This window comes from Ailuropoda melanoleuca, chromosome 6 (assembly GCF_002007445.2).
Source record: "Ailuropoda melanoleuca isolate Jingjing chromosome 6, ASM200744v2, whole genome shotgun sequence".
Taxonomy (NCBI): Eukaryota; Metazoa; Chordata; class Mammalia; order Carnivora; family Ursidae; genus Ailuropoda; species Ailuropoda melanoleuca.
Window position 1 is genome coordinate 129,921,668 of NC_048223.1, and position 18,626 is coordinate 129,940,293.

Below are 18,626 nucleotides of genomic sequence, written 5' to 3' on the forward strand. Positions count from 1 at the left end.
CCATTACTGCCTCTGACCTGAGATCTCAGTGTACTTCCCCTGTGGGAATTTGGTCTGGTCGTCAGAGTGTGGGGCCCCGTATCGATACAGACCTACGCGCCCCGCAGCGGGAGCACCCCGGAGGCGGTGGTCCAGAGCCCAGCGTGGCTTTGCTGCTACTTCTTCCCGCTCAGGAAACCGTGTCAGCGTCCTGCACGCCTCCTCTCAGCCCGGACAAGCAGCGTATCGTGCCGGCCTTGAATGTGGTCCAGGGACTGGCACTCAACGCGCCGATTACCTGTATGCAGGCTGCACGTGCCTCCCGTCCCTCCTGCCGACGGCTGGGTCCCATGGGGACCAGCAGCCTCTGAGCGCACAGTGTCCTCGGCCCACACCAGCGTCCTCGGCGTTTCCTGTCTCTGTCAGCTCTAGAGCTGCGGAGGGATGCTTCCCACTACACGGGGAGCATGTCTTCCGTGTAAAGTGTGAACTGTTTTGTGTGCTTTGAATCCAGTGATGTGAGCACCCCAGGTAGGCCTGCTGGGTATTTACACCAAGGTGCATCTGCGTCCACTGCCATTTGGCCTGGATGACCCCGAGGAGTTGCATTCTGGTGGGGACGTCACTGAGAAAGGTCCCTCCGCTTGAGTTCAGAGCCTGCATTACACAGTGTCAGCGCACAGGCGACGTGCCATCCTGGGAGTGAGAGAGCAGAGGCGGGGGGCCCGCGCTGCCTGGATCCGTCTCTGGTGGTGCACAGGTTTTGGGGGGAAGAGACCTGTGCTGAGGTGTGACTCCATGGTACGTTGGGTCCAGTTTGGAAGTCACAGAGATCGGACCCAGGCCTGCTTCCGCGGATTGCCCTTATGGAGCCCCCTGTTAGACCCGGGAGGGTGATGAGAAAGAGGGATGCAGGGGGGCACGCTAAGGGACGGCGGCGTGCTGGTTCCTTAAATGTGGACCATCTCCGCATCTGCCCCCGCAGGCAGTGGCCTGGGGGGAGGGGGATGGGCAGGAGGGTCTGTTGTTAGGAGGTAGGCTGTGTATCTAGGAATGGGGTCCAGTAGGTGGGGGTTGGCACAGGGCCAGGCAGCTAGCCTGAATGGCAGTGGAGGGTCTGGTCAGTGTCTTGGCCACCCGTCTGTCGTCACTTCTTGGGACGCAGCCCTGCTTTCCCTGTGTTTCCCCAGGCCCTTCCAACGTGAGTGAGCTTAAGGAGTATGGTCGTGGGGGCTGGGGAAGAGAGGTGGCAGAGAAAATGTTCCCGAGGTGAACATAAAGTGACTGTGACTTCTGTCCTCTGTTGTTGCCTCATTAATTAGGGCATTTGAGACTGTCCTGCCTCGACCTACTCCCCAGACACGCTGGGGGTAGTAGCTGGCCTACAGGCTTGAGCCCCGTTCTTTCCTGGCCAGGCCTGGGAGGGGTGCCCCGTGGCACACTTCCTTCTCGGGGGACAGCCTTTGCTCTGCGTCTCCCCCTCCTCCCTGTGGCTTGTAGGCAGAGAATGCCGAAGCCTTGGCCCCCTCCGCAGAGCCTCCCTTTTGGGGGACCAGATGATATTTCAGTGTGTGTCCGAGCCCGAGAAGTGTCCAGATACTGCACTCTTTGGTAGGGCAGGTGCCGAGTTGGTCCGCTCCAGGCGTGAGCTTGGGCTCGTGGGGGAGCTCAGACAGTCGTGCGTGTACTGATGCAGCCATCGACGAGGACGCTGTCGGGGTTCCTGACGGTGGCGATGACTGAGGGTACATCCGTGGCTGATCCAGTTACACTGAAAATGGAACCAGTGTGAGAGCCATTGGCTTTCTTGGGGTGAGAACGTTAGTCCAGAGATGTGACTAATAATTCCCAGAAATCCGGGATAGGAGGGTTTGGGGTAGCCTGCACGTGGGTCCAGGGAAGGCCGGGCTGCACGCGTGGCCTGTGTTTGGGGAGAGCGTCTTGGGTTTCTGCCATCTTGCAGGCTCTCCTTCTTGTCCCTGCCTCTGCTTGGCCCCTGGCGTTGGGACTGGCGAGTACCTGCACTGTTGTCCACAATTTACATTTCGAGTTCACAGGGTCTGTTCTGGGAGATAGAAGAGATGCTGGAGCAGAGCGTCCGCTCGGACCTGCCGTGTGCAGGAGGGGCCGGCAGCTCTGTCACGGGAGGGCAGGGCCGGGGCGACGCTGGCTGGGGAAGCGTGCCATCCACGTGCTAGTGTAGTATGTGCCAGTGATCTGGGGCCATGTGGGAGCTGGCCCTGTCCCTGGATGGTGGCCCAGGGTGGGGACGATCTGGAGCGGGTCAGGGATGACGGGGGCTCTGCCTGGTGGCTGGTCTTGGTGCCCGCACACAGAAGGGGCTTTTCCAGGCTGATGGGGAAGCATGCTGGTGACACGCAGGCTCAAGGAAAACACTGGCTCTGGTTTGGGTTTTCCCTTTGGTGAATAGTTCAACCCTATCCCCAGGAGCATGGCCTTGGGGTCAGCCGTTGCCTGAATCCCGACCCACTGGTGCGTTGTTGTGGGCCCAGGGCCCTTGTTTTCTCCCTCCTTCACTCTGACAGTGGCCTAGGGCCCTTCTTTGGGGTTGGAGGCTGGTGGGGACGCGGGGGCTGGGGCTGCACCGTCTCATCCATTTGAGCAGAATGTGATGCGGTTAGGGGCGCCCTCCTCTGTCTGCACCCTGAGCCTGGCACTGGGCCTTCCATCTTGCCCTGCCCTCGCTTTGTGCTGTGAGCATGGGAGCTGTGTCTGGGACTGTATCCTGGAGGCCAGGGGCCCCTCTTCTCCTGTGGCGGAGTCCAGCCCTGGCTGTGGTCCAGGGCTTGCTGGCCTGGGCTCAGGCACCCTCCTTTTCTTCCCCACATCTCAGGGCCCCTGAGTGACTTGCTGTTATTCTAGGAACCGGAGGTTTACAATGGGAGGCATGGCCAGGCCTGGGTCTTAGTGGCAGGGATCGTGCCCTCAGTGCTAGTGTGAGGCCACGTGTCGAAGTCTACAGGGGCGTGTGGTGACAGGAAGATGTGGGGCTGGGGTATGCCGTGTATCTCGTGTGACCCGGCGTGCCAGCTTTCCCTCTTCGGCTGTCTGTGCATTAGGAAGGCAGGAATGCCACCTGGCATGGTGGCTGCGGCAGGGAAAGAAGGGAGCCTGGCAGGGTGAACTGTTGGTGCTGTTAGCTGTCCCCAGGCCCCTTCCTTCAAGGTCAGTCCCCTCCTGCCCACCCAAGGCTTCCTTACTTGTGCCCGGGCTACTGCGTTGGTCCATCCGCTGTCCGCTGAGCATGGGCTCTTGCGACTGGCTGACGGGATGGCCTTGTTGTGCTGCCCAGTGTCGTGTCCAAGATGCCTTGTGCTCTCGCCCTTGGCGTGCCCCACTGCCTCTGCTGCTCCAGCCTGCTCCCCTGCCGGGGGTCCGGGATGCATGCTGGCTGCCCATTCACCGTCCCCACTTGCCTTCTTGACCCCCTTTCCCCACCAGGCACCCGTGGTGGCCTGGTCCTCCATTGCCTGGACAGGGTGTGCTTTCCCGTCACTGTGCTTCTTCTGGGGCTGCTCTGTTCTGAGGAGTCCCTTTGGCCTCCCAGTGCAGGCCTTTCTGGGGACAGCACAGTGACCAGCTCTGTGCTGTCCCTCCTTCCCCTTCCCCCACACAGTGTGCTTTCATCACGCTGGGTTTCCCCTGCTCGGTGGCTGTCATCACGTCCCGTCGTCGTGCTGAGGTGTGCCGGCCTCCGAGCTGCTGCGGGGTGGGATGCGGGGTTCTGCCCCGGTGGCTGCAGGGAATCGGAATGCTGTAGGCCTGCTGGACCCCGGACCCTGTCACAGCGCTCCACACGGTTCGGGAGGGCGGTGGCGGCGAGGGCTGTGGGCGCCAGCATGCTCCTGTCTCTGCCGTGCTCTTGAGGGACCGTCTGCGTGTCTCACCGTTCACCCCGCGCATGCATGCAGCTCAGTGACTTTGGGACGCGCCTGCAGTGGCGCGGCTGTCCCCACACTCATCTCCAGGCACGGCCCTCGGCGCCCCAGCTCTGCCTCCCGTCTCCGGAGTTTTGTCTCTGGCGTGGATCTCATATGGCGGAATCACACGGTCTGTGGTCCTCGTGCCTGGTGTCGGTTTTCTGCCCACGCTGCTGTTCGGGTCAGCACTTCTGTCCCTTCGGGGGTTGAGTAGGCTTCTGTGAGCTGTATGCCCCGCGGCACATCCACTCACTGGTTGGCAGACACAGTGTCGTTTCGGGTTTGCGCCCCTGGAAGTACCGTCTGCACCTCTGGTCGCATGGTCGGGGAACATCTCTTTTTGCGGGCACGGCCTGCCTGCTCCCAACCAGCCGCGCCGTTCCGCTTCCCGGAGCGCGGGGCCGCGGCGGCCGGGCCGGCACAGGGCGCAGACGCCTTCCGCTGCAGGGTGTGGTCTTCCTGTGCTCGCCGTTTGCATCTTCTGGCCTCTGCTTTTCAAACACAGGTGTCCGCCAGGGGTCCTTTGCTGCACTGCTTGGGCGGTGGACTTGATAACGGTATGCTCGTGATAATGGCATCTGGCAGACTGTTGACTATGACAGCGGGAGCAGGCTCCTCTGGGGCTGTCATTGCTCCCCTGCTCACCCTCCCCGAGTCAGGCCCACGGGATGCCAGGACCTCCCAAGAGGATAGACGGTCCCTGGGATGGTGTCATGCCCTCGAGTGTGTTATGTAGGTGGGGCAGGAGGAAGGACAGCTGTGTTGGGGCCTTCCAGGCCGCCCTTGGCTCCTGGGACTCCACCTCTCTGCCCCACAGCCTGGTGTGGATGGTGGGGTGGTGCGTTTCTGTGTAGGGCTGGTGCTGAGTCACATGGTCAAGGATCAGTCTGGTGGTCTTAGTCTACAAGAGCTGGGCAGTGCTGTCAGCCACAGCCTCCACTCCCACTGCTCCTGAACATGGAGGACACCGGCCCCAGTGAAGGGCAGAGAGGGCCTCTGGCAGGTGAATTCTCTTCTCCCAGCCTCTGGCTGCGATGGCCCCTCAAGAGGCTGTTCCTGCCTGCTCCTGTTTATTTATCTCCTGGGTGTCTGGGGTCTTTTATAGTCCTGCTGATGTGGGGCTGTTATTTACTCCATGGTGCACCCAGTGTCAGCAAGGACTCTCTCTGGTGGACAACTCCAGTGACTTGGCGGCTGTGTTCCCGAAGTTGCCCCAGAATGCTTGCCTGAGGGAGGGGCCTGGCCGTCCTTGCGTGAGGGCACATCCTGTGCTTGGGGCCTGCGGCCCGCCTGAAAGGGGGCTGCCCCGGGGTCCATCTGGATCAGGGGCTTTCTTGAGCCACATTCCTCCTTGGTCCTGGGATTCTGCCAGGGGTCCACAGAGCAGATGAGGACAGCTGTGGGAAGCAGCTGCCTGACCCCAGCTCCGAGCACGTTGGCTTTTGAGCCTGTCGGTGGGTCCCCACCCTGGAAGACCATCCAGCGCGGAGTCGGGGTGAGGGGAGCTGACTTGCTGGGTGAATCTGCTCCTGTGGAGTGGAGATCTGGGTTGGCCGGTCAGTGCTTTTCAAACCCTGGTGAGGCCTCTGTGCGCAGACCCTGTGGCAGCCGTGGCACTGAGAAGGGGCCACGGAGGAGTTGAATGGACGGAGCCACCGTCCCAGTTTGCCTGTGGGTGCCCTCCGCACGCTCTCAGAGTCCTGTACCCGTTCCGGGCCCCAGGCGTCATGGGGTGCCTCGGTGGGCACTTCCTCTGTCCGGCTCAGCTAGTGGTTGCCCGACACCTGCGTGCAGAGCGTGCTCTTTGCTGAACTGTAATTTGGGGTGATTTGGGATTTACGTTAAGATGGAGTCATTCTGTTAAGAACGACAAACAAATTTGTGGGGATGCATGTTTTGCTTCTTTCTCCTTCATCACGTACGGTTTTTCAGATCTTTTGCAACTTCCTGTTTTCGCTGTAACGCCGTCACCGCCCTCAGTGCTGCGTGAGGCTCCCTGCCTGCTGCCCAGGTGGGAGGCGGGGGGCTGGGCTGCTGGGAGGGGTCGTGCTGATTGATGCCACCAGCAGAGTGCGGGTGAGTGGCAGGAACTGACCAGCCAGGGCAACCAGAGCGGTGCCCCAGTGGCCCATTTGGGGACTGTCCAGGACGGCCACCAGGGCCAGGTGGTCTCGCCTCAGTTTCTGAAGCCCCCAGGGCCCGTCCTCCCCGCCGCAGCCCAGGCACACTTGGTGCTGCTGGAGAGGAGTCTTGGGGCAGGAGGTCTGGGCTCCTGGGTTGTGGATGGTTCAGCTGCGCTTGCGGGCGTGTGGCCATGAGGGCCCATGGCGCTCATCTGTAGCGGCTGTTTGTAGCGTGGTTCCAGTGGCCTTGGCCTTAGTGAGTGCCTCCTCAGGGCTGGGCCCTTGTTAGGGGCTGGAGCCTTGGCAGGGAGCACCCAGGAGCACCCCGGTCTCCCCATACCAGTGCTCCCAGCCCGCCTCTGTGGGCAGTTCCTTGAATTGGCCGGGCACAGTGGCTAAGCGCTGGAGCGTCTCGAGGGCCCCCGGGGGCGGTCCCTGAGGCCCCTCCCTTGCTGCCTCCCCTGCCCCCATCTCCCACGCCCACCTTACCAGCTCTCCTCTGAGATGTGAGGGACAGTAGGATAAAGTCCAGAGAGCTGTGGGGCAGCGGGTGAGCACAGACAGAGAAGGGAGGTCCTTGGGCTGTGGTGAGGAGGCTGGAGGGGGCCCGGGAGTTGGGGGAGGAGCGTTTTAGGACAGGTGTGCTGGGGTGTGGGGCGCAGGGCCCCAGGAGCCAGCAGGCAGGAGCTGGGTTTCGTTGTCCGAGATACCTTTGCACGTGGTCAGGGCCTCACCCCACGAGGCAGGGCCCCCTGCTCACGTCTTCCTGCGATGGCGCACAGCCCACCTGCAGGCAGAGGGCCTTACCCTGGGGCAGCCTGGCTCATGAGTGGTTCTCACTCTGGGCCCTCAGCTGCCTGGCTGCCCGGTGTGGCAGGAGATGGACTTGAGGGTGGCTTAGGGTGCCCAGAGAAGCCCTGGGCCCAGAGGCCACAGACAGTATCTTGGGCAAGTGGCCAGGGCCAGGAGCTAAACTCTTTGGGCCATGGGAGCCAACTGGAGAAGTAAGGGAGAGGTGGCCTCTGGGGCCACTGCAGGGCCGGAGCAGAGGCAGGAAATGGGGAGCCAGGCCTGTTTGGGAAGCCATGTGGCTGGCGTGGGCGGTGTGGTCAGCATGGTCTGGTGTGGCCGGTGAGTAGCGGAAACCAGGCGCTGTGGGCCAAGAGGTGGCGTGGGTCTGGTTGTGTTCGAGCCCCTGTTCCTTCAGTGCACGGGGGACTGTAGCTAATGGTCCTACCTCCACGGCCCAGTGGGATGACGCAGTGAGGTGTGGGTGCCGCTGCCTTGGCCCCACTCTCATCCACCAGGGCCTGGCCTTGAAGACGGACGGTAGCTCCTTCTTCGCCGGGGCCACTGGAGCTGCCTGTGCCCTGCTTGCATTTTCAGTACTGATAAGTGAGTCAGTCCGGAAGGGGAAGAAGGGGGTGCTCAGGGCCAGGCTGGAAGGGTGAGGCACTCCGAATAGCCCAGGGAAATGCAGTGGCGATGGTCAGTGCCCTTAGAGGTGCGCCCCTCAAGGATGGGGTCCGTCAGACCTCCCGAGGAGCCAGGGGTGACAGGTGGAGAGGCACCGACGAGCGTGCTTCCCACGTCTGTTTTCAGTGTCAGAAAATTGTACCAGGGGGCTCAGGGATGTATCCTAGATTCTGGGAGAAAATTGGTGTCTGTGAGCCTTGATAACGTGGATAGCCCGTTTTCTGGAATGAAAGATCACGTAGAGTGACCCAGAAAGGCCGCCTGCAATGCTTTGTCCGTGTCCTGTGTGCCGTTTTGAATTGCCTTAAACGTCAGCAGCACAGACAGACCATGGGATGGTTTCAGTGTTTTGTGGTAATTGCTGCATTAGGAATCTGCCCTAGGGGCGACAGACAAAGTTTCACTGTTTTGTAAAAGAGTGGAGGCACACTTTCCACCGGAGCTCACTCAACTCCAGCAGTGTGTCGCTCTTCACAAAGTCCAGTTCCCAAGCTGGGGGGAGCCGACTGGGGGTCTCTTGAGTGTCCCCGGTGTCCAGCGGGGGTGTCAGGCCTGGGTGCGTGTGCAGGGCATGGAGCAGAGGGAGCCCGGGCCGGCCCCAGCTTGTCACACACAGGCCCCCCTCCTCCCCTGTGCTGATGTTACAAAACACATCGGTCCTCCCCCCAGCACACTCATGGTGGGTGTCCCTCTGTTCCTGAGACGTGCTCAGAGCCAGGCCTCGGGCAGCCTTGGCCAAGGCGCTGGGACCCACTGATGGAATGAGGCTCTGCTTCTGGTTGGGTGGCCCGTGTGTGTGCATGGAGACACGTGGACTTGGGGCCACGTGGTCACTCCTGGCAGCATATCCTTCCCCAGCTCCTTGGTTGGGGTAGAGGGACCCTGTGTGCAGACATCTGAGGAAATAGCCATTTGTACATTTTGTGGAGGGCCAAGTAGGCTTTTCTTGCCTCTTGTCTGAGTTGGTGTGACTGTGAACGGAGAGGGTCATTAGGGCACAAGTCCCCTTGCTTCTACCCCAGGCCCCCGAGCGGGGCTCCTGCCATCTCGTGGACTCTTGGTTACGAGTCGACCAAGTGCCGCTGAGTGTTGGGAGAAGTACCATGGCCTCAGAGGAGGGATGGCTTCACACACGTGGGCAGCGTGTCCTAGCCTTTGTACCCCCAGGGCAGGCGGTGGACAGGCAGCACCCCCTGGATCTTCCTGTAGGGCCAGACTTCCAGTGGTCTTGGCACCGCCAGCTGCAGCCACATGTTGCGAAGGTGCCCATGGTGGAGAGTTAGTCGCTGCCTCCGGACGTGTGTGTTGGCTGCATTCGTTATGGTTCACATACCCTGAGACTCACTCTTTCAGTGTGTGTAGTTCAGTGTTTACAGGTATTCACAGGGGTCACATGGTTCTAGGACATTTTATCACCCCCGAAGAAACCTGGTACCTATCAGCAGTACCCCCGTGTCCCGGCAACTGCTTATGTGTCTGTGTCTATGAATTTGTCTGTTCTGGAGGTTTTCTAGAAATGGAATCAGACAATACGTGGCTTTTTTTGTCTGGTGTCACAGCTCCTTTCCTTCTGAGGACTGGATGCTGTTCTGTTGTGGGGCTGGGCTGTGTTTTGTTTGTCCACTCATCAGTTGATGGACTCTTGGTGATTATTAGCCGGGCTGCTAGGAATATTTGTGTGTAAGTTTTTGTGTGAATGTATGCTTTTAATTCCCTGGGGCATATACCCAGGAGTAATTGCTGGGTCATACGGTAACACAGTTTCACTTTCCGGGGAGCGCCACACTGTCTCCCAGAGCGGCAGTGCCATTTTGCGTCCCCACCAGCCGCACACGAGGGCTCCACTTTCTCCATGTCTAAAAACGCTTGTGGTCCATCTTTTTGGTTCTGACTTGCCCGTGGGTGTGAAGTGGTTTTGATTTGCGTTGCCTGCGGACTAACGTCGCGTGTCTGTCCGTGTGCTTACTGGGTATCTGCAGGTCTACTTTGGAGAAATGTTCATTCCCATCTTTGCCCACTAAAAATAATTTATTTTAAATTGTTGAATTTTTTTTGATGTATTCTGGGTCCTAGGTTCTTATCAGATATATGGTCGGCAGATATTTTCTCACATTCTGTGCGTTGTCTTCTCGTGTTTTTGCTAGCGTCCTTTGAAGTCCAGACATCTCAAACTTGGTGAAGTTGTTTATCCATCTTTGGTTTCTTGTGCTTGGGGTGTTGTGTCTGAGAAACCACTGCCCCATGCACCGCCACAGAGACGTACCCCAGTCTCTTCTCCTAAGATTGTAGTTTCAGCTCTCGTGTTTAGGTCTTCCGTCTATTTTGACTTAGTTTTTATGCGCAGTGTGAGCTCTTTTGCCTGTGGATCTGTAGTTGTCCCAGCACCGTTTGTTGAAAAGACTATTTTCTGCCACTGAATTATCTTGGCACCTTGTTGAAAATCAATTGACCGTGAAGATCCAGATTTCTCTGGGTTCTGTTCCCTTGATCTGTGCACGTGCCCTTGTGCCGGGACCACACGGTGTTGATGGCTGTGGCTTCGTAGCAAGTTTTGAAATCAGGAAGCGGGAGCGTCCACGCTGTTGTCGCTCTTGGTTGCTCCGGGTGTCTTCCACCTCCACCCGAATTCTGGCACGGGCTCATCCTTGTCCACAGAGGCGCCGGCCGGAGTTTTGATAGGGATTGCACCGAATCTGTGGTCTGCCATTTAACACCACGTCTTCGGTCTGTGGCCGAAGGAGAGCCCTCTGTCTGGTTTCTTTGAGTGATGTTCTATAGATTTCAGTACAAGTCTTATACCTGCTTTGTTTAATTTATCCCCAGTCTTTCTTTTTTTTTTTATTTTTTATTTTTATTTATTTATTTTTTTTAATTTTATTTTATTATATTGTGTTAATCACCATACAGTACATCCCCAGATTCCGATGTAAAGTTTGATGCTTCCTTAGTTGCGTATAACACCCAGTGCACCATGCAATACGTGCCCTCCCTACTACCCATCACCAGGCTATCCCCTTCCCCCACCCCCTCCCCTCTGAAGTCCTCAGTTTGCCTCTCACAGTCCATAGTCTCTCATGTTTCATTCCCCCCTCTGATTACCCCCCTTTTCTTTATCCCTTTCTTCCCCTACCGATCCTCCTAGTTCTTATGTTCCATAGATGAGAGAAATCATATGATAATTGTCTTTCTCTGCTTGACTTATTTCACTTCTTTCTGCTGGTCTGTTTGGACTTTCTCTTTCTTGGGAGTTTGTGTCCTTCGAGGAACGTGTCTTTCGTGTAGGTTATCCAGTTGGTTGGCCTACGGCCGCGCGTCCTCTGCCTTTGTGGTCCTTTCGGTTTCTGTCAGGTTGGCGGCAGTGTTCTGTTTCGTCCCAGTTTTAGCAGTTTGAGTCTTCCGTGTGTTTGTTAGTCTAGTAAAGGTTTGTCAGTTCAGTTGACTTTTTTCAAAGGGCCAACTTTTTGGGTTCATTGATTTTTATGTTTTCTGTTCCCAATGTTGGCTGCATTTAGAATTAAATCCCACAAAAAACCTTTCGTGAAAATCATGTTGCTGGTGATAGAATCTGGTTCTTTGCCTTCCACCCTGTCTGTTTCTGGTTGACACTGAGCCATCCTCCTGCTTTTTCCTGAGCAGAGACAGCATTTCTGCAGCAGGCCGACGTGGCCTTCTGAGTCACCTGTGCTGGGCACCCAGGTGATGGCCCTGATTCTGGGTCCTCTGTCTGTATGAGCAGGCTTCAGGACAGCCTTCCCCTGTGTGCCAGGCACCAGGTACCGGGAGACATGGTCCTCACAGCAGGCTGACCGTTGCTTGGATAAATGCAAAGCAGACACGAGGGAGCCTCCAGTCAGATGCCCTTCCGAGCACTCCGACGTCTCTGGGCACTGGTCCGCAGCTCTGAGAGCCAGAGGGACGGGACCTCCAGCACCCCAGAGCCTGCGATTCCAATGGGCTCCCTTCCCTCCAACCACTTGTGACTCACAGTAGGAAGAAGCAGCGAGTACTTAGAATAGTATTGAGAAGAGAGGTTGGGAAGAGATGTCCTTCAAGACCTGTCCACGTGGCCTCAGGGGTGAAGGGTGCATTCCAGGCGGGGAGACAGCCCTTACTGAACCAGGTCCTGGGTGAGCCCTGCCCTTGGGGTGTTACCAGTTGGTGTGGAAGATGGTGGTGAGATTATAGCTGTATCTTACTTGTTGGTCGGCCGCAGCGCTCTGGTTAGAGTGGACAGAACTTCCCCTGCTAGTTTAAGCAGAAAAGGTTTTAAAAAGAGGTGGCTCCTGGGAGCCTGGGTGGCTCAGTCAGTTGAGCGTCTGACTCTTGATATCGGCTCAGGTCACGATCTCAGGGTTGTGAGACCAAGCCCTGCGTCGGACTCTGGGCTCAGCCAGGAGACTGCTTGGGATTCTCTCCCTCTGCCCTCCCCTGGCTCTTGTGCATTCTCCCTCTCTCCACCCCCCCAATAAATAAATCTTAAAAAAAAAAAAAAAAGAAAAACACCCAGGTGGCCCCTGGGAAGGGCCAGGAGTCAGGCGTGGTGGGCCCAGGGGAGGGGTGGCTGCATACTTCCCATGCCTCAGGGGCCCTCGCTGCTGTTGTCCGGCAGAGGACCCTCCCGGCGGCTTCTGACGGCATCCCTCTGCCTGCCCCTGCCCCTGCCAAGAAGGGTGCCTGGATGGCCCCCTGCTGTCCCTGGTGTCCAGGGCTCTGCCATGGGGGTGGGGCAGGACTGGAGCCCAGGAAACTCGCAGCACTGGGACAAGGGTGACATGGGTCCTGCTGCGGGGATGCAGTGCTGGGAGGAGCTGAGAGACACCACGCTATCCTTGCCCAGCCCTTGTCATCGGGCTTGAGTCTGCGCCCTCCCCCTGGCTGAGCGTTTCCAGTTGGAGGTCTTTGTTTTGTTTTGTTTTAAAGATTTTATTTATTTGAGAGAGAGAGAGAGAGAGCGAGTGAGCACAAGCAGGGGGAGCAGCAGGCAGAGGGAGAAGGAGAAGCAGGCTGCCTGCCAAGCAGGGAGCCCGAGGCCAGACTCGATCCCAGGACCCTGGGATCATGACCTGAGCCAAAGGCAGGCGGGTGCTTCACCGAGGGAGCCACACGGGCGCCCCCAGTTGGAGGTCTTTGAAGAGCCACACGGGCGCCCCCAGTTGGAGGTCTTTGAAGTGCCACTGTTCTAAGTTCTGGCAACTGTAAAGGAGGATCCTAGCTCTGCTCACAGTGTACTTTCCCGACAGCTTGTCCTTAGCAGGCTGAAAACAGGCATTTTAGTCTGAAACGTAAAAAAAAAAAAAAAAAAAGAACGAGAGCATGAAAACTGACTTCCGTGACTGATGGGATGAACCGCGCGGAGCCTGAGTGGCGCTCCAGGCCGGGACAGGCGGTCGGGAGCTGCGGCCTCTGCCGCCACCGTGTTTGCGGTGGGTTTGCAGTGGGACACAGTACATTTGCATGCGCCTTGAGATTTTTAAAAATGGCATTTGCTAGCGTTTTTATAGCTCCAGCATGGACACCAAGTGAGTGCCTGTGTGTCTGGGTGTGTCAGTGTGTGAAGTTAACATGCCCATGTGTAAATATGAGTTTTAATACAAACTATTTTCCAGTTGTCGCTCTTTAGTATACAGCTGACCTTTGAACAACCCCGAGGCTAGGGGCATGACTCCCCCGCAGTTAGAAGTCCCTTAGTACCTTTGGACTCCCCGAAACTTAACCGTTAACAGCGTACTTACCAGTGAGCTCGTGAGTTAGCATGTGTTGTGTATGTTACGTGTGTTATATTCTCTGTTCTGACAGTAAATCAAGCTAAGGAAAGGGAATGTCATCAGGAGAACGGCAGGAAGGAGGACGTACATGTACGATACCGCATTGTACTTACCAGAAGAAATCTGTGCGTGCGCGGACCTGTGAGTCCAAACCCGTGTCGTTCACAGGTCAGCTGTACGTCCATTTACGCTCTTCACGTTTGGCACAGTCACGGACTCTGTGAATTTCATTTTAGGGTAAGAAAGGACACAGAGCGTCGTGCTGGTTGTAAAGGGGCGTTGTGTGGCTTCCATGGGCCCAGACGGGAAGTGTTTGCTTCTCAGTTCGGGTTCCCCACTTTGAGTCTGCACCCCAGAAAGGAGCAGCATTGCAGGCCTCATGGGGACCATCGTTTCAGAGGCGGGGAGGGGACAAGACCTGGGACTTGTTTTCACAGGTAGGGGCCCAGAGGAAGGACGAAGGGTGTCCCCCAGCTCCCGGGTTGCAGGTGCAGAGCCCCTGCCACGTTGGCTGTCGGGGTCCTGAGGAGCGTGCTGTCTCCAACAGGAGTGGTAGCTGCTCCCTGTGGGCCCACTTTTTCTGTATCTGGGCTCATCCTGGAGGCTGCCACAGAGCTTGGCTCCCATGCCCATGTCCCCTGCTCCTCCACACCGTGTCTGTGCCCTCCTGCTTGCACGCCAGGAGACCTTTCCCAGGTGGCCCCCTGACTCTTCCCAGCCTGACCCCACCAAGGGCACCAGGACGACCGTCAGTGCTTAGACGCTCAGAAGCCTCACCTTGCCTGTTGGGTATCCGGGGCTCATCAGGGGGCCATGGAAAAGGGCACATGTGCTGGCGTCCACTGCCCACCCTTCAGGCAAAGGGTATTGATACCCGTGGACACAGGAGGGGTTGAGGGGTGGTGTCCCCGAGGAGGGAGTGTCATGGCAGTCATGCCACTACAGGCTGAGCTTGGGTCTTTCTTCCACCCTTCTTCACTCAGCTGTTAGAGCTCCGGCCTGTGGGCTGGGCCTTGTGGGGTTAGTGCCCCAGTATCTGGCTGTGGCTGGCCACGGGGCTGAAGAGCCAGGTGGGAAGCCCTCAGAGGTTTTCCCAGAGATGCTGCCTGGTGAGCTCCGGGGAGAGGCTGACGGGTAATTTTGCCCAGTATTGTCAGGTTGGGAGCTTGACTTTTGAGGTGGGTGTGAAATGTGATATCAGCACATGGCAGGAGACGAACTTGCACTCGTGGATGTGGCCAGCTTTCACACCCACGGACCAGCTCTCACTTCTGTGGGCATCCGTGGACCAGCTCTCACGTCCCTGGATATTAGTAAACCAGCTCTCATGTCCATGGACCAGATCTCACTCCGTGGACATCTGTGGACTCAACTCCCACATCTGGGGACCAGCTCTCACATCTGCAGTTGTCTGTACCCCAGCCCTCATATTCCCAGTGGCCAGATACATAGAGCACTGGGGGAGAGGGATGGTGCCTGGGGTTTGGCACATGTCCAGGCTGGGAAGGATGGTTGGGCTGGTCTGGGGGCCTTGGCTGCCATCTTTCCCATCAGGATTGCTGATGCCACAGGGTCAGTTGGCCAGTTTGGGGCTGTGGGAACTTGACAGTGACTCCTGGCTCTGCTTGTTGGTCACAGATGTTTTCTTCTTTAGAGAACAAATTGCAGATTTGAATGTTTTGCATCTCCATTTGTGCAGAGCTCGCCATCTCCCATGGGAGTCCCGCTGACCTCAAGCCAGTGGACTGTCCCCTATGCACTGGTCCTCCTGCCCCTTGCTTCCCAAGTATGGCCTCAGCCCAGTGGCCAGTCTGCCCCTCCCCACCCTGACCCTGCGTCGTGTTCCTCATCTGCTTCTCCTGAAGGCAGGTTCCTAGGGAGATCGGAGGGCAGGCACACAGAGCAGTACCTGGGGCCGCTCCCCTGCAAGCTGACCCTGTCCTGACCTCCTCACAAGCCCCGCCTGGACCGTCCCCCGACCTCTGGAGGCATCCCTGCCAACCCACACTGGAGGTCTTGGTCCAGCAGCATGCAGCCCACGCCGTACCCACTACTCCTGCATGTAGGATGTGGTCTGCGACTCTCACCCCAAAGCGGCTTCTTACCAGAGCGCTTCAGAGCCATCATTTGCCTGGGACCCTGGGCCACCGTCTGAGGTCAGGTGTGCCCTCTTCTCACTGGCACCTACCGAGGTGCAGAGTCCGTGGGCCCTTCTCCTGCTGTGACTGTGGCTCTCCTCCCAGGACAGAGTGTGACCTGGTGTCAGTGTCTCGGCTGGCCCAGTGTGTCCCTTGCAGAAGCGAAACCCTGTGAAGTCAGGACTGGCCATGCATCGCCTGCCTCCTACATTGCTGTCACCAGGAGCTTGCAGGCAAACCACGGGACCAGGGGCCTGGGGACACGTCTTGGAGTTTGCCTTGTAAGAGGGAAGGCCTTAGAGGTTGGCCGCGTCATCCCTCTGTTCTGTTCTTTGTCTGTGAGAAGAAAACCCGAGTCAGAGATGGCAGACGGCAGAGCGGGGGACCACTGACTTGTGGCTGACTTCTCACTGCCATGGGGGGAGTAGGATGGGGGTTGAGGTCCGACTCTGGAAAGCATGTGTGAGGACCGCATTCTGGGGAGCTGGGATGGGGAAGACAGCTGCCCGCACTCTCCTCCACTCTGTCCTTCATGGCACACTCCTTGGCCCATGGACCCCAGATGGCCTGCTTGGTAGCGTATCTTCAGGGTACCGGCCTTTTCATGGTTCCTACCTGATGGCCCCAAGTAGAGTGCCCCAAGGCTGCTTATTTCTACGTGGCACGGGCCCCAGCTCAGTCGGGGCTCACCTCGTCCTCAGTGTCCTGCTGCCCTCTGCCCGTGCCCCTTGAGATGAAACAGAACCTTCTGGAATGTTTTCAGAGGAGCAGCTGTCAGACTTGAGCAGTATGTGGTTCTTGAGGTTGTCTGTATGTTTTAAATATGCAGTGCTGGCCCCGCAGAGCTGGGACCCCTTCTAAGCAGGGTCACTGCAAGTCCACAGTCTGGGGTGCGCACATTTGGAGACAGCCAACTGAACTTGATCCAGAGTCACAAAACTGGGGGGACCCGGCCCGCTACAGGGGGTCTGCCGGGGGAGGAAGAACATGTGAGGGCCTGGGGAGAATCCCCCCCCGCCCCGAGGGCAGGAGGTGCGGGGAGGGGCCAGAGGGGATGTGGGTCAGGGTGTGTTGGGGGCAGGCCTGCAGGGTGCGCAGTGCCTGAGCGGGAGGGGGTCATTCGGACCAAGGGGAGGAGGGACCGGGCGGCCAGCGCGGCAGGGCTGATGGCTCCTTTGCATCCCGCATGTGGGGAGGGGGCTTTGGAAGGTGGACCAGGGCACTGTTGTCCTCAGGGCTGGTGTCCCAGCTGGGTTTGGGGGATGCAGTGATTCTAGGACATGGTGCCATGAGAAGGGGGAGTGAGTGCAAATGATCATGGGACCCTTGTCCTTTTGTTTTCTATGTATTTTTCTGTTAAAAATTTTCATCAGACCCTCACATTGGGTTAAGAGGGGCTGAGTTTGGGGATTGGGCCAGACTGGACAGCAACTTGAAGTTTTGTTTAGAGCCCAGGCTGTGAAGGCAGAGGGTGCCGGGAGCAGTCTCCCCAGCACTGGGGTGGGGAGCTGGGGGGTGGAGGGTCACACCCGAGCATAGCACGCGCAGCCCCCGGGTGTGGCTGTGGCCTTTCTCGGTGGCTTAGGTGGCCCCTGGAGAGCGGTCCGGCACAGAGCCTGTGTGACTGCGAGTGATTCTGTGTCAGCAGGTGCCATCCCAGCCCTTTGCAGGGTGACTGCGTGGCTCCGAGGGAGAACGTGGCTGTACGTTCGTAGCACGGAAGGGAAGTGCAAGCTCGTCCGTGTTCGCGAGCTCTACAGACGTTCTGTGTGGTAGTGCATGCGGAACGTACGCGGGGTTGGAAAACAGGAGAGCGTATCAGTGTGTTTGCAAAGATCATAATTACAGGTTGCTGTACCGAATAACTTTAAACTCAAAGCAGTTCCTGTCTCAGGACTGCTATTGAAAAGTGAAGTACGGAGTGGGCGTCCCGCAGGAAAAACAAACAGAAAAGTGAGGGGAAAGTAGGGAAAACAGTGTCTGAACTCCCCCTGACACACGGGTGGCTTTGTGGGTTGTCCTGTGATGCTGCTGGGGCAGAACTAGTCTGAGTTTTAGTAACTGGTACTTATTGCGCTGTGTTTGGAGCCAGCTGTCAAGGAGACACATGCGCGGGGAGGTCGGCTCCATCCCTACCCTCTGCCAATGTCCTGAGGCTGGGGAAGGGGAGGAAGGAAGGTTCCTAGGACCTACCTCTGCAGACCGGCAGGCTGGCAGGCACAGCTTTCACCGTCTGGCCATCCGCCACCACCAGCCTTTGCATCCTGGCCTCCTGGCTTGGTGGCTGGAGTCTTCTCTCGCATCTCCTTGCCTCTGACTTCTTCCCACTTGTCGCTGTCCTCTTGGCGTGGTTGGAAGGTGGGGAGGCTCCTGGGAGTGTGGCTGCCATCTTTCCCGGGGGACTGCAGTGGGGCCTTGAAGCGGCAGGCCACCGGGACGTGGTTTGACCCGAAAGCCCCAGGGCTTCCTCCTGGGCCCGGTTCCACCACCGCGTGTTGTGAAGTGTTGGATGTGTCTGAGGCTCTGACCCCGTCTCCGTGGGTGTGCGACCCAGGGTTTCCGTGGTGGCCGCAGCCACGTCCAGCGTCTGACTGTGCTCCCACCTGAGCCGGCGGCTGTGAAAAAGTCCTCGTGATGCAGACCCAGATCCAAACGCTTAGTCTTATTTGGAGGAGAATGGGAACCTCAGGAGTGTTTAAGTGGCTGAGAACTTAAGGTTAAAAACAAATAGTGGGATGGAGGCAGTGGGGAAATGTCCATGTGATTCTGGGTGGTGTTTGAGTTCCTGGCAGTGCTGGGACTTTCTACGTGGTCTGAGAGTTCTAGTCTTTAAGATGGCTACATCTGGGGTTTCCTCGTTCATGCAGCAAGTGTCTGTTGAGTGCCTGCTGTATGCCTGGCCCCATGCCGGATGTGGGACCTCTATCTCTGGGCTCAGAGCTGTGCTGGGAAAAGCCAGCTGGTTAAGCCTGGTGTGCGCCTCATGGAGATGGGAACTGGCTGCTGCTGACGCAGAAATGGGGGCCCCCTCAGCGCCCATGCGGGAGCCCCTGCTGCTGGGAGCTCCCCCTGCGGCCGCCCCCTTGCCAGGAGCTCCTCTGCCAGGCGTAGTAGACAGCAGTGAGCCATTTCCACACGGCTGCTTTACAGCTTCTGTGCTGAGCAGAAATGTTGGTGCTGCTTTCATTGAGTGTGTTTGAAGTG

The 18,626-nt window shown here is 57.9% G+C and overlaps 1 protein-coding gene across 17 annotated transcripts in view; it reads left to right on the forward strand.

Moving 5' to 3' along the window:
• INPP5A (inositol polyphosphate-5-phosphatase A) overlaps nt 1–18,626 on the forward strand; it is a 185,927-nt gene that overhangs the window by 5,372 nt on the left and 161,929 nt on the right. For 2 of the 17 annotated variants that reach the window (XR_004626325.1, XM_019795942.2), the window contains exon 1: nt 3,671–4,050. The exons of 2 other annotated variants lie outside the window; for them this stretch is intronic. Coding sequence is in view for 14 of the 15 variants with exons in the window: in XM_019795942.2 (XP_019651501.1) it covers nt 3,715–4,050 (336 nt within the window). In the remaining variant the exon portion in view is untranslated. Of the gene's footprint in view, nt 1–29; nt 4,051–18,626 lie in introns of those variants that run through there. 13 more of the 17 variants (XM_034663473.1, XM_034663475.1, XM_034663481.1 and 10 more) reach the window with 13 other exon arrangements.